This window comes from Raphanus sativus, chromosome 5 (genome assembly GCF_000801105.2).
Source record: "Raphanus sativus cultivar WK10039 chromosome 5, ASM80110v3, whole genome shotgun sequence".
Classification (NCBI taxonomy): domain Eukaryota; kingdom Viridiplantae; phylum Streptophyta; class Magnoliopsida; order Brassicales; family Brassicaceae; genus Raphanus; species Raphanus sativus.
Genome location: NC_079515.1, coordinates 20,548,712 through 20,561,973, shown reverse-complemented (window position 1 = coordinate 20,561,973; position 13,262 = coordinate 20,548,712). Strand labels below are relative to the sequence as shown.

Sequence of the window (13,262 nt, the reverse complement as noted above, 5' to 3'; positions counted from 1 at the left end):
GGAATCTAACTGGAAACTGAATATTAATGGCTAAACAAATTAGTGAACAAATTGACGGATTAATAAATTTGTTAAATAATTTAGCGCTTTGAAAGCACAGATCAAAATGTATTCAATCCTATTAAAACATAAGCAGAACATATAGACCTAACTTGATCGTAGGTAGATTTTTTTTTAAAACTATGCCTTATACAATTTTGCCTAACCTAAAATATTACTAACTATATATCCTTAAATATAGCTTAAATATGGTAAGATTTAAATAATTAAATCTAAACAAATATCTCAGTCGATTATGTATTAATTAAGATCTTCCATATCATATTTCATTTAATAAATCTATAATAAATTGTATTTTTCAAATATTTTTTACATCTTTAATTTTATTCTTCAAAAAATATAAATAACAAAACAAACTAATATTGTTGTAAATAAAATTTTGGTTTTTCTAATATCATTTTCTTCATGTTTGGATAGTAAAACATTTATCAAAATAAAAAATTACAAATCTAACAGTTTTTCAATTTTATTTACAAATCAAAAGTATACAAAATTTAATTTAAGAAATATTATCAGTTGAGTAATTCTTGAGTTCACTCCCTAGGGTGAACCCAATAATATAAGTTCACCATTTTGTATTCAATATCTTTTAAAAAAGGAAACAAAATATTGTCATATTTTAAAATTAAAAGATAAGAATAAATAAAAAATAATATTAGTTGGAAACAAAAAAAAACTTAAAAAATAATAATTTTAATGTCATCGACAAAAAATTAAACCCTAAATACTAAACCCTATACCCTAAATGCTATATCCTAAACCCTTAGGTAAATCTTAAGAGAAATTCTTGGGTTCACCCCTAGATTGAACCTTTAGGTTCACCCAACCAATAGGATTTCGTTATTTCATATTCAGTATCTTTGAAAAAAAGAAACAAAATATTGTCAAATTTTATTATGTTTTTAAAATAAAAAATAAATAGAAAATAATAGTAGTCGCATAAAAAGATTTTATATTTAAAATACGTCAGCAAAACACTAAACTCTAAACTCTAAACCCTGAATCATAAACCTTAAATTCATGGTAAATTCTTGGATAAATCCTAAATCTTTGGATTTTTTTAAAAATATTTTTAACACAATCAGCAAAACACTAAACCTTAAATACTAAACCCTAAACTCTTGGATAAATCATAAACCCTTGGATAAATCATAAACTGTAGGATTTAGAATTTATCCAAACATTTTGGATTTACCAAGGGTTTAGGATTTACCCAAGGGTTTAGGGTTTAGGGTTTAGTGTTTGGCTGACGGTATTAAAAATATATTTTCTAAAACCTATTTTTGTTTGCGATTAATATTAATTTTTATTTTTTAGTTTAAAAATATTAATATAATTTGATAATATTTTATTTCCTTTTTTAAAAGATACTGAATATGAAATAACGAAATCATAGGGGTGAACCTAAAGTATTTCTCAAATCTTAAACCCTTGGATAAATTTTGAATTCTAGAGTTTATGATTTATCCAAAGGCTTAAGATTTATCAATGGGTTTAGAGTATAGTATTTAGGGTTTAAAACTCTTACGGTATATAATAATTTCACGTAAACCTTTTTTGACAAATCTTCATGGCAAACATATATAAAATGTGTAGTTTGTGCTCGTTGACGTTGGCTTTATTTTTTGGAAGTTTACCGGATTTTTTTTTGTCTAAAATGGAGTATCTTCTTAATTTTGAAATATTAAATATTTATTTGTAGGAACCATGTTTTAGGAAAGATATATTTATGGAGATTCGTTAGTTTAAACTATTTCCATAATTAAACTACATTTAATGATAGTTTGTCTTTATTATAAGATATGTAGTTAGTAATAATATAAGTTAGTCAAAAATATATATATAGTATAGTTTTTTCAAAAAAAAAAAAATAGTTTAAGATATATTTATGGAGATTCGTTAGTTTAAACTACTTCCATAATTAAACTACATTTAATGATAGTTTGTCTTTATTTAAAGATATGTAGTTAGTAATAATATAAGTTAGTCAAAAATATATATAGTATAGTTTTTTCAAAAAAATAATAATTTAAGAAATATTATCAGTTGAGTAATTCTTGTATATAATTTTAAAAGAATATTCTACCTAGGATCAAATTAGGTCTATATGTTATGTTTCTATTTTAATAGTATTGATTTAATAGAAGTTAAATCTAAACACAATTCATATTTATTCGATGAGATGTAGTATTGGTTTAAAATAAGATGTCTTAAATGAAAGTCCAAAGTATTTTGGTTTTATTTTATGTTTATGATTATTAACGGTTTTCTTTAATTTTACTAAATTGTATCTTTAAGATAAGTTACTTTAGCAAATATGAATGATCTCATCACCATGTTCAACCGTAAATGGTCATTGTTTTAACAAAATCATTCCCAAAGGACTTAGACAAAATCCTAGTCTTAAATATTTAGTTTTGAAAGTTTTTGATGATTTTCTTTATAATTGTTTTTCTATTAAATTATTTCTATAAGGTAAAATCTTAGAACCGTTATTATATTAAATATTAATGATGTTCTCAGTAATTCAACATGATGAATCCCAAATGATTGATATCCTTACAAGACGTTTTAAATGGACATTTCTTAACTTATCAGCCTATAAGCAAACTCATATTAATATACAGATTTGATCCATATTGATCTAAAAATAATAAATTCTGATAAGAAAAACTAAAATTAGATATATTAAATAATACTTAAGAGAGTTATGAGAATTGGGAAGTGAGTGAATGGGTGAATGAATAAAAAGTAATATTCTAGTCTAGGGTAAGAGTAATGAACAACTAAAATTGTCAATTATTTATATTTTTAGAAATAAAAGGATATTAACCATTTATCAGTTGAAATTAAAAATATTAAAAATTTGGAAAATTTATTATTATTAGAGTTTTGCTCTGCGCGATTATATATTTTGACTTGTTACAATTATATTTGTTTCACCAAAAAAATCAAATTGACCTTTTGAATACAATATATAATTTGAATATTTTTTACATGTAACAGATAGAATTTAAATGTATAATTTAAAATGTAAATATATTGTTTAAAAAATAAATTAACCTTAAGAAAACATATAATACTACAACATACGCTACCAAACTCTAAACCAAAGAATACTATGACTTATTACATTCTTTCATCTATGCTGAAAACAATTCAATTTTACTATATCTTAATTTACATCATTTCCAAATATTTATAATTATATGATATCAATTTTTCCTTCAGTAGAATACTTTTCCATTAAATTTATAAAATATTTTTAAAATCTATTACATGAGAAGACTTCATGGAAGTCTTTCAGAAAACTTACGGAACCTCAAAATACTTACAAAACTTCAGAAGATTTTACGGAGTTATATTCGTAAAAAAGATTTTTGAATTTTTGTTTGGTCATAAAGAACTACTTATAATTTCACTAATCTTTTAGATTAATTTTTCACTTGATTTAAGTTGAGATATACCTTTATGTTTAAAATTAAATTGAAGGTCATATTTGGCAATAAATTCAGTCACTATCTTTATAGATTTAATATTAACTTCAGACACTATGCTTCAACCACAAAACATTTTTATTTGTTAAATGAGAATTCGACCAAAAAAATCCTGAACTTTTAAGGAATTGCCAAAAGAGACATGAACTTTAGGGCTGACAAAAAAAACACAAAACTTTTATTCACTTTAGAATTAATTAACAATGTTTTCGTTGACTTGCCAATTTAGCACGCCGTCAGCAAATTAAACAGAAAAATTTGACGTCACTAAATGTTGGTGTTAAGTGAAACGACGTCGTTTTCAAATCGTTTTACATGATTTGAAAATAAAAATAAGTAGACACTGGATTTTGAACCCACATTGTGTGGATCAAATGTAAGGTACTTTACCACTCAGCTAGTGGTTCATTCAATTGAATTACTAAAACATTTAATTTTATTTGGTACTGATTGAATATAAAAATAAATTATCTAAAACTTTAAAATTCCAAAATTTAAAAAATAATACCAAAAAAAGAAAATTTTCATTTTTCGGATTATAAAAAGAAAATTTGAAAAAAATAAAAAAAAAATTAAAAAACAAATTTCCAAAAAAATGTTATAAAAAATTTCGAATCTGAAAACATATAATCAGAAACTTTTTATAGTTTATAGTTTCTGATTATATGTTTTCAAATTCGAAATTTTTTATAACATCTTTTTGGAAATTTTTTTTTCTAATTTTTTTTTTTCAAATTGTCTTTTTATAATCCGAAAAAATGAAAATTTTCTTTATATAATCCAAAAAATGAAATTTTTTTTTTGATTTTTTTTAAATGAAAAATTTTGGAAGACTGTAAGTGATTAAAAAATCTGGTGTCTACTTGTTTTTATTTGCAAGTCATGTAAAACAACGTCGTTTTTGTCTTATTTGAAAACGACGTCCTTTCATTTAATGCCAACAGTTCTTAACTGTCGGTTAACGGCGTGTCAATATGGTCAGTCAATCATAAGTTGCTTAATAAACTTAAAAAGTCAACAAAAGTAAAAAAATTTGGTTAGGTTAGTGTACATGGTTTTTTGGCAATTTCTGAAAAGTTTGGAATTTTTTTTGGCAGAATTCCCATTGTTAAATTAATCTATCATGTGAATTTCATTGTCCATTGGACCAAAAAAACATTATATATATTTACTGGGTCAGAAGATTAAGTTTACACCTAAATAAAGAGGTCAGATATTTTACAAAAAGAAGATATATTACTTTCGACTCATTTTAATGATTCATTGCGATTGATATCTAATTTTAAAACAGAGTCGGTTAAAACTGTAAGTGATTGATATCCATACAAAACCATTTTAAATGGATTTTTCTTGCCTTGTCAGTCTATAATCAACTTCGTATTGAAAGCTTATACAATTTTGATCTATGTTGATCTAAAAACTACACAATTTTGATCCAACATACTAAAATTAGATAGAACACGAGCTATATCAAACAATATTAAAGACTATGACTGTCAGAAATGATGATATTGGTTTTCTTATGCAAATGATTAAAATTTTGATATTTAAGACTATGTCAGAAATTTTGATATTAGAAAAAAAAATCTTATTTTAAAAATGACACTAAGTAAATAAAAGAACCATAGAAACATCCTAAACCTTTAAAACAAAAACTTTGAAGTTTCAGTTACGCCATTTTAATTTTCAATTTTCAAAATTGTCCATTTTAATTTCTATATTTTGCTGATTCGTTTTAGATACACAAAAAACAAATGCTAAATCGAGTTAACAGTATTCGTAGATCCAAATGGTTAATCAATAAATATTGGCATTTAAAATAATTAAGGGAAACTCTATAAGAATGAAAGGCATCTATTAACATGTAAACCCTAAAATTTTTTGACTAGTACTTTTAACCTTCAAAATAACATTTGTATTATAAAAAATCTTCAATCTAATTTGTTTATTTATCAAGTAAAAAATTACCAGTTAAATAATTAAAAACGATGAAGTGTTGATTTTTTTAAAAAAAAATACTTAATCAAAATAAAGAAAAATCAGAAAATTAAATAAAAATAAGAAAATTAAATATAATTCAAAAAGATTAAATTAAATTAAAATCAGAAAATAAATTAAAATTCACAGATTTCACAAAATGGAAAATTTAAAATTGTTTTTTTTTTAAATTACAAGTTCAAGAAAATTGACATCATCGTTGACACTAACAATTTCAAACATATCATTGATAATAATGATGGTGTCTTACATCTATATTATTAAAACTGAAGTACAAAATCGGAGTGTTTGGAGACTTGAATAGGAGGATTAAAACAATTTGGAGTGTTTGGAAACTTGAATAGTAGTTTTAATAAAATTTGTTTGGATACATGAATAATAGTATATATTAATTGTGTTTCTATATTTCACTTAGTTTAACAATTTAATTAATTATGTTGTCTTAATAATAATTTACATCATTAATTATATTACCATAATAATAATAGTGCATATTTTTATTTATTAGTTAATCAATATTATCTTTGTGCCAATTATAAAATCAAAAATGTTAAATAATTAGGTTTAACATATGATTAAACCTTTGGTTTAGTTTATTTTACTAAAATATTTTTATTTTAGTTTCAAATCTGTGGAAAATTATGTACCCAAAAACATAGTTCAAAGATATGTTTTTATGAATAAAATAATAACTTAAATCAAAATAATTAAAATGTGTTACATTTATTGCCACTTAATTTTTCACTCCATATAATTATTTTACTTGATAAAAAAGTTCTTTCTATTTCACTTAATTTAGTCAGATACATAGAAAGAGTTTTTATTAATTTATAAAATCAGTTAGACATAAACATTCCATTTAGGTACATGTTGTTCCTTTATAGTATCATTTTTTTTGTTTTGAAACCAAGTCCTGCTTGAATAATATAACTTATGTGTGGATTTTGAGTTGGGTCATTCTGGATCTCGATGAATTCGATTTTGATGCATATGAACCTAAAAATATCTAAATAACTAATGTATCCAAAATGGGTTCGGATATTTGTAACAAAAATAGCCATATAACCTGATTCGGTCAAGGTCTTTTGAATATCGTTAATTATATTATGCTACATCTAAAATATATAACACTAATTATGAAAAATAGATATCGATAGATAAAAATATATTTCAGGGGCCAATTTAACAAAATATTAGTTGGTTCCGTTGAAATAAATATATTTAAAAAATTTATATGAACTGAAAAAAAATCAATATAAAAATACTGTACATTTGGATTCGAAATCATTTCTTTTAACCTACGTTACATGGAAACGGAAGCGGGTACGTGGAAGCGGAAGCGTATGGAAACGTAGAAGCGAGAATTTTTGAAAAATTAGGAAGTGGGTACGTGTTGGAAGCGTATATCTATATATAAGTATATATTAAAATAGAAGATAATCCTATAAAATTTAGGACTAAAAGTTATATAATTTAGATTTAAAATAAAGCATTTATTCATTTATTGAAATATTTCATGTCATAAATTAAGTTTTAAACAAATTATTATATTAATTATTTTTTATACTTCATAAATAATTTGCACAATATATTTGAATTTAAGATATACCTTTTAATAAAAACTTCAATGCATAAAGAAAATTTATAGTATTAGTTTTAATATTTGTATATTTCTATTCACTCATTTTTTTACTATTAAAATTTTGATTTTATATAAATTAAAACTATGATTTTATTTTTTTATTGATTTATGACATTGTGGTCTTTTTAAGAAACGGAAGCATGATTCCAAAATGGAACCGTAAGCTTCCAACGTGTTATTTAAAAAACTATTTTAGAAGCGTTTTGGAAGCGAGATTCCGTAAGCTTCCGCGAGATTCCGATTCCGATTCCGAAGCGGGAAGCGGACGTTCGATGAAGCTTCCGTGCAACCCAGCTTTTAACAACAAACTACACAAACATATTGATTTGTATACAAATCTAAATTACAATGTAAATATTTAATTAATATAGAAATATGTCATATTGTTTAAACAAAATATCAATGTAAAAATATTGTACAGTTGCGTTCTAAAATCATTTATTTTAACAACAAGCTAAATAAATATATTGATTGGAGAGTGAATAAAACAAAGTTAGAGAAACACGTTGTTTACCAAAGACACTCTATGTATCAAATTTATTATAAAGAAAGTTTTACTAAGATAAATACATTCAATAATTACAAACAAATAATATATTTCATAAAAGTGAAAATAATACCCACATTTTCGAGGCGCCGATCAAAATCTAGTAACCATTAATAATGATGTTTTTTACATATCTCCAATGATAATTTCCGACATCATTATTGAAAAAGACGGTACATATGTGTCAAAGCCAATGTTTTCGACAACCATCTTTTAAAAATGGTAGATATCGTCAAGAAAGATCCGTTTGAAATTGTTATTGTCAATGATAATATGTTAGTGTTCTAAAAAAATTTTTGTAGTTTTTAAAAACTATTTTAAATTTTCTATTTTTTGTGAACTCTGAATTTTTATTTAATTTTTAAAAGTATTTAATTTCTGATTTCTATTTTATTTTCATTTTTATTTATTTTGTTAAGTAATTTATTTTTGGAAAAAACTGATACATCAGCATTGTTACTTATACTTTTTTTTTGATGAGAAAATAAATCCGATTGAAAGTTTTTGTGATGCAAATGTCAATTTAAAAGTTAAAAATGCTAATATAAAAAACTCAAGATATAAAATGTTATTAAGCAAGTGCCACTTTCAAGTTTTTATGCAAATATATTATTTGAAAGCTGTGGTATAAAATAGGGCTAAGACAAATCGGATATCCAGAGTATTTGAAGATATCCGGATCTGGATCCTTATCTGGCGGATCAATGTTTTTACTATCCTTATCCGGATTTGAGGTTCTCAGATATCCGTGTGTCGAATATCCTTCTAAAAATTGTAATATCTGCATCCAGATCTGGATCCTTAAATGAATAAAAATAATATTAAAATATATAAAATATCAATAATTATTAAAAATAAAAATATATATAATATTTAGTTGTATCTATGTTTACTATTACAAAATTTATATAAATTTATATATGTATTACTATAGAAATAAAATATAATAAATAAAATTAGTTTTTATATATATTACTAATTTAAAAATAATTATCAATAAAAATTACATCCAGAATAAAAATTAAGATATCCGGATTCAAATTTGGTTTGTACAGATCCAATATTTTTTTATCCGGATTCGGCCCCAGGGGCGGCTTAGATGGGTGGGCGGGGAGTGCGATCGCCCCAGGGCCCAAGGGTCCAGTTTTTTTTTTTAGAATTTTTTTTGAAATTTTTATTAAATAAAATTGTAAATATAATATATTTTAACTAAATTTAGTTATGTATATTTTAGAAACTAAATTTATCTTGAAAATTTTCATACAAAATAATATAATTGCTTAGATAATTATATTAAATTTTAGATTTTAACTAATTTTCAAAAGAAAAATTGCCAAAAGCTATATAATTTATTTTTGCCCAGGGGTCTAAAAATGTTTATGAACCGGCCCTGTTTGCCCTGCCCCCCCCCACCCCCACCCCCCCCCCCCCCCCCGGTATCTGGCTTATCGAATCCAAATCTGAGATAATAATTTTGAGGCCTAGTATAAAATGGTGTAAAGGAAGTTTTTTGGTTTTGATCTGAAAGTTGCGAGTTTAAATGGCAATTTTCTACTAAACAAAGGGTGTACCGATGCAGAACTACAGGTGCTACGACCAGTACACTATGATCATTAGCACCATAATTTACAAACTTTTAGTTTCTCAACATCTGAGAGATTTATGAATCTCAACCTCGAATCCTATCCAACATGGGATGCTCCATTACTTCTCTAGCAGAAGGACGGCGCGTTGGATCACGATCCATCATTGTCTATTTTTTATTTTTAAAAAAAATAAAGAAACGTTAGAAATTGTGTATGTTTCATGAAACCCACAGAGGTAAAAAGAAATTGCAAATAACGTATATACCTTTAGCAGTTGCTGTAACTGTAACGAATGGCCGGGAAGAAGAGGAAGTTTGCCATCTTTGATATTGAGGGATTGGTTTCTTGATTCCGTAAGAGGCGATCCTCTAATCAGCTCGTAAACCGTCACACCTAAGGAGAAGATATCCACTTTATCAAGGTTCTCGTAGTTTTCGTTTAGTATTTCTTGTGGCATGTAACGTGCATCCCCTTCCTCTACTGGCAAGCTTTTATCCAACCGCGTTGCACAACCGAAGTCGCCGAGCTTGCAGACACCGTTCTTGATGTATATGTTGTCGGGCTTTACATCTAGATGAGCTACTCCTTTCTCATGCACAAACTGCAACGCCTTAGCTATCTGTAACAGAGAATGGTTAGTGGTACTGTTAAATAAGAATTCTCATGAATCAAGAAACTCTCTATGGAAGTGTGTACCTGATGCATAATCACCAAAATCTCTCTCTCTGAGATTTTAAGCGAAGAAGATTTCTTGGACAAGCTGTGATCGCAGAGTTCCAGTTGAATGTATAACTGCTCGTTTTCAAACCACGAGTTGTAGTATCCTACTACATTTTCATGGAATCCTACAAACAAACAAAAATATAGAGACTGTTTAAGGTCACTCTGACAATAAGCTTGCAAAGAGCGAACCGCTGAAAAAAGGTTTTAAGGACAAGAAGGCAAAACAAGGGACTATACTGACCTAGAGCAGCAAGAGCTTGAACTTCCATCATAGCTTTACGCCTGTCATAAACTCGGTTATGATTATAAATTGATCCAAACAAGTTGAACTATTTCTAATACAGCACAAAGAAAGAAAGAAAAAAAAAAGGTAGGAGAAATCTCTACCTCTCTGAATCTAGATACAGCTTCCTTGTGCTGTATTTGACAGCATACAAGCAACCATCAATTCTTTTCAAAACTTTAAATACACGGCTGAAATTCCCAGCACCTATTTGCTGGAGAAACAAGACCAAGTTATGTTAGAATCAGAAAGAAGCAGCAACATAGTTCCATCCCTTTTGTAAGGTTGAGATATAAAAGACCTTCTTAGGTTTACCTGAATTTCATGAAAGTCTGTGAGATATCTTGACAAGCCATCCCCACCAACACTTGCAGGGAGAAAACCTGCATTAACGGTTATAATTCTTAAGCTTTGACAGGAAATTCAAAACCAGCAAACCGAGAGGGTAAAAATAACTCACTGGCACATTTTGACCTCTGATAACCGAAAGGGTCAGTAGCGGTATCAGACTCATTAATCACATATGGATTTCTGAGGCAAGGAGGTGGCATAACCCGAGACCTCAGAGCAACCGCAGTGTGTGAAACGTATCCAGTCCTCTCCGTTTGATTGGCTTGGATCTTATCCACCATGATCTCATCTGTGTCATTCTCTTGTTCATCTACTCTATGATTTGAAAACCAAGTAGAATTTGAAGTTCTCGCTGTGAAACTGTCTGCATAAAACATTTTTTTTGAAAAAAAAAATCTCTCATTCACACATTGTCAAATACTTGAGTGAAACTTAAATCAACAAATACATAAAAGTTAGAAAATTAGATAAAAACAAGTGAATCAAACACACCAATAGTACTAGAAAACAGTCAAAGCTCCAAAGCACAAATCTTTGAGTGAAACAAAAAGCTTACCCTGCCGGCACCTTTTGCTTTTGACAGTATTAAGTTTAACAGGAGACCTAGGACAAGGAGACTGATCCTGCAAAAAAAAAAAGCGAAGGTACTATTAGAGAAAGAAACTAAAACCAATGGGATAAGATTTAACAGCAAAATGCAGACCTTGCTGTTGTCTAAACCGCTCATCAAGTTCTGATTGTCCGGAGTTATATAGTCAGGTGTGCTGAAATATTCAATCAGACAAAAAACGATTAAATAAGCGTAAAAATTCGATTAATGAATATCCAAATCGTATTCAGATCTCAACAACCTCTATATATATATACACAGCTAAGATTTTACCAGAAGAAGTCTTGGCTGAGAATGAATGACTTCTCTCCGCAATCGCCGCCACCTCCGTCAACCGAACCCAGCTCATTCCGGAGCTCCGACGACGACGACTCGGCGGGATTCGAGAGTTGACCGAATTGAAGCAGAGAGTGTCGCTCTAACGTCCCTTCCATCTCACCACTCTTCTTCGTATCGATCGTGCATAAGGTTTTCCTCTTCGCCAACACTCTTCTTCCTTCCTTCTCGAACATGACGATTTTAATTTAATTTTAATTGCTTTTGTGGAAGGAAGTGGAGGTATTTGGAAATATTTATAAATTTTAATTAAAAAAATTTGCGCGCTCTCTCGCGAGCTTTGGTTTGGAGCTGATCAATTGCAGCAAGGAGTATGGTGTACATCTTCTACTATTGATTTCTGACCGTCTGTTCTCCCGGGTTGTAGTTTTCGGTCAGATGTTAGGTGGGCATGGAGCGTGTCATGTAAGCTTTGGGCTCTCTTAATATAGAGTCGATTACTTGGGCCACGGTGCTGACAGTCTGACACTTTAGAATAGTGCACCTGTTTTCTTTATAGAAAAGAAATTAATTATGATGTTTTCTTTAATTAAATAAGATTTGCATTTCCTTTGGTCAACAAACTTAAAAATCAATCTTCTACTAATTACTTTCTCCTCATTACGGGATGATCTGTAACTATCAAAAGAATAAGTAGACGGCTTATAGCATTAGACAAATATATTTATTCTTCTATATTTGGCCATACAAGAACTAGATGTTAGGTACACGAGAAATAGAAGTGGAATTAAAATACTACATTATTTAGAATACAACACAATCATTCAAAACTATATATACCGGAGTACATTTACAAATATAAATAACTGCTTGATTTCTAAATCGTAACATAATCATTCAAGTTGAATTAAAATACTACATTATTTAGAATACAGCACAATCATTCAAGTAAAAATATATATACCATAGTACATTTACAAATAAAAATAACTGCTTGATTTCTAAATCGTAACATAATCATTCAAGTTGCTTCACATATTTTTGGCAAAAATTGTGTCATATACGGTAACCATATATGTTTAATTAGAAAATTTTCAAGTTCTTGAGTTCCAATCAAATTAGATTGCAATTGGGTTTAGTTATGGATAACAAAAACTTTTCCGTGGAGTACTAATTATTAACATTATTAGCCTATTGTCACTGATAAAATCAGATACGATAGCAATATCATCCTAAATAACTGAACATATAATCTAATAGTTTAACTTTTATAATATTTTTTGTCGATTTTGTACTAACAATACTAACATTTGTACTATTAACTATTAGTTATATTTCTCTAAATTTTTATCTTTTTAACATTTTATTTTCTTTTAATTTCGAACGCCTGTAGCATAGTATCTATAAAATATTTATTATACATTTATGATTTTTCTTAGCCACATGTTTCACACGCTGGATTACCAAACTAAATAGTCTAAACTCTCTAATATTTCTATACCATCTGTATAAAATAGAATAGTTTGTATTGTTTATGTTCACGTATTCTTCATATTATAAATAGATATTATATTGTATATGGGTATAGGATTTATTGATTAGAGTTTAAAATTATTGTATCCCCTAGATTATATTTACGAAGTGATTTTGCCACATATCTTCTCCATAATCAATTTCACAAAACAAATA

General features: G+C 27.4%; 1 protein-coding gene across 1 annotated transcript; it reads right to left on the bottom strand.

Annotated features, from left to right (window-relative positions):
• Nucleotides 1-9,242: 9,242 nt before the first annotated feature.
• On the bottom strand, nucleotides 9,243-12,036 carry LOC108857831 (wee1-like protein kinase). Its single transcript, XM_018631853.2, has 10 exons — nucleotides 11,571-12,036; nucleotides 11,391-11,451; nucleotides 11,244-11,310; nucleotides 10,797-11,051; nucleotides 10,652-10,719; nucleotides 10,441-10,550; nucleotides 10,295-10,335; nucleotides 10,027-10,175; nucleotides 9,596-9,949; nucleotides 9,243-9,497 (listed from the first exon to the last, which is right to left on the bottom strand). Exons 1-10 carry the CDS (start codon nucleotides 11,807-11,809, stop codon nucleotides 9,414-9,416), a joined length of 1,428 nt encoding a protein of 475 aa, XP_018487355.1. The 5' UTR covers nucleotides 11,810-12,036; the 3' UTR covers nucleotides 9,243-9,413.
• Nucleotides 12,037-13,262: the final 1,226 nt, after the last annotated feature.

What these genes read in the sequence shown, in the direction of transcription:
- LOC108857831 (XM_018631853.2), bottom strand. Translation starts at nt 11,809, where the DNA reads ATGTTCGAGAAGGAAGGAAGAAGAGTGTTGGCGAAGAGGAAAACCTTA. An exon ending in AAGCAAAAGGTGCCGGCAGG is followed by an intron (nt 11,052 to 11,243) that starts GTAAGCTTTTTG and finishes TGTTTTATGCAG; the next exon opens with ACAGTTTCACAGCGAGAACT. An exon ending in AGTTACAGCAACTGCTAAAG is followed by an intron (nt 9,498 to 9,595) that starts GTATATACGTTA and finishes AATAAAAAATAG; the next exon opens with ACAATGATGGATCGTGATCC.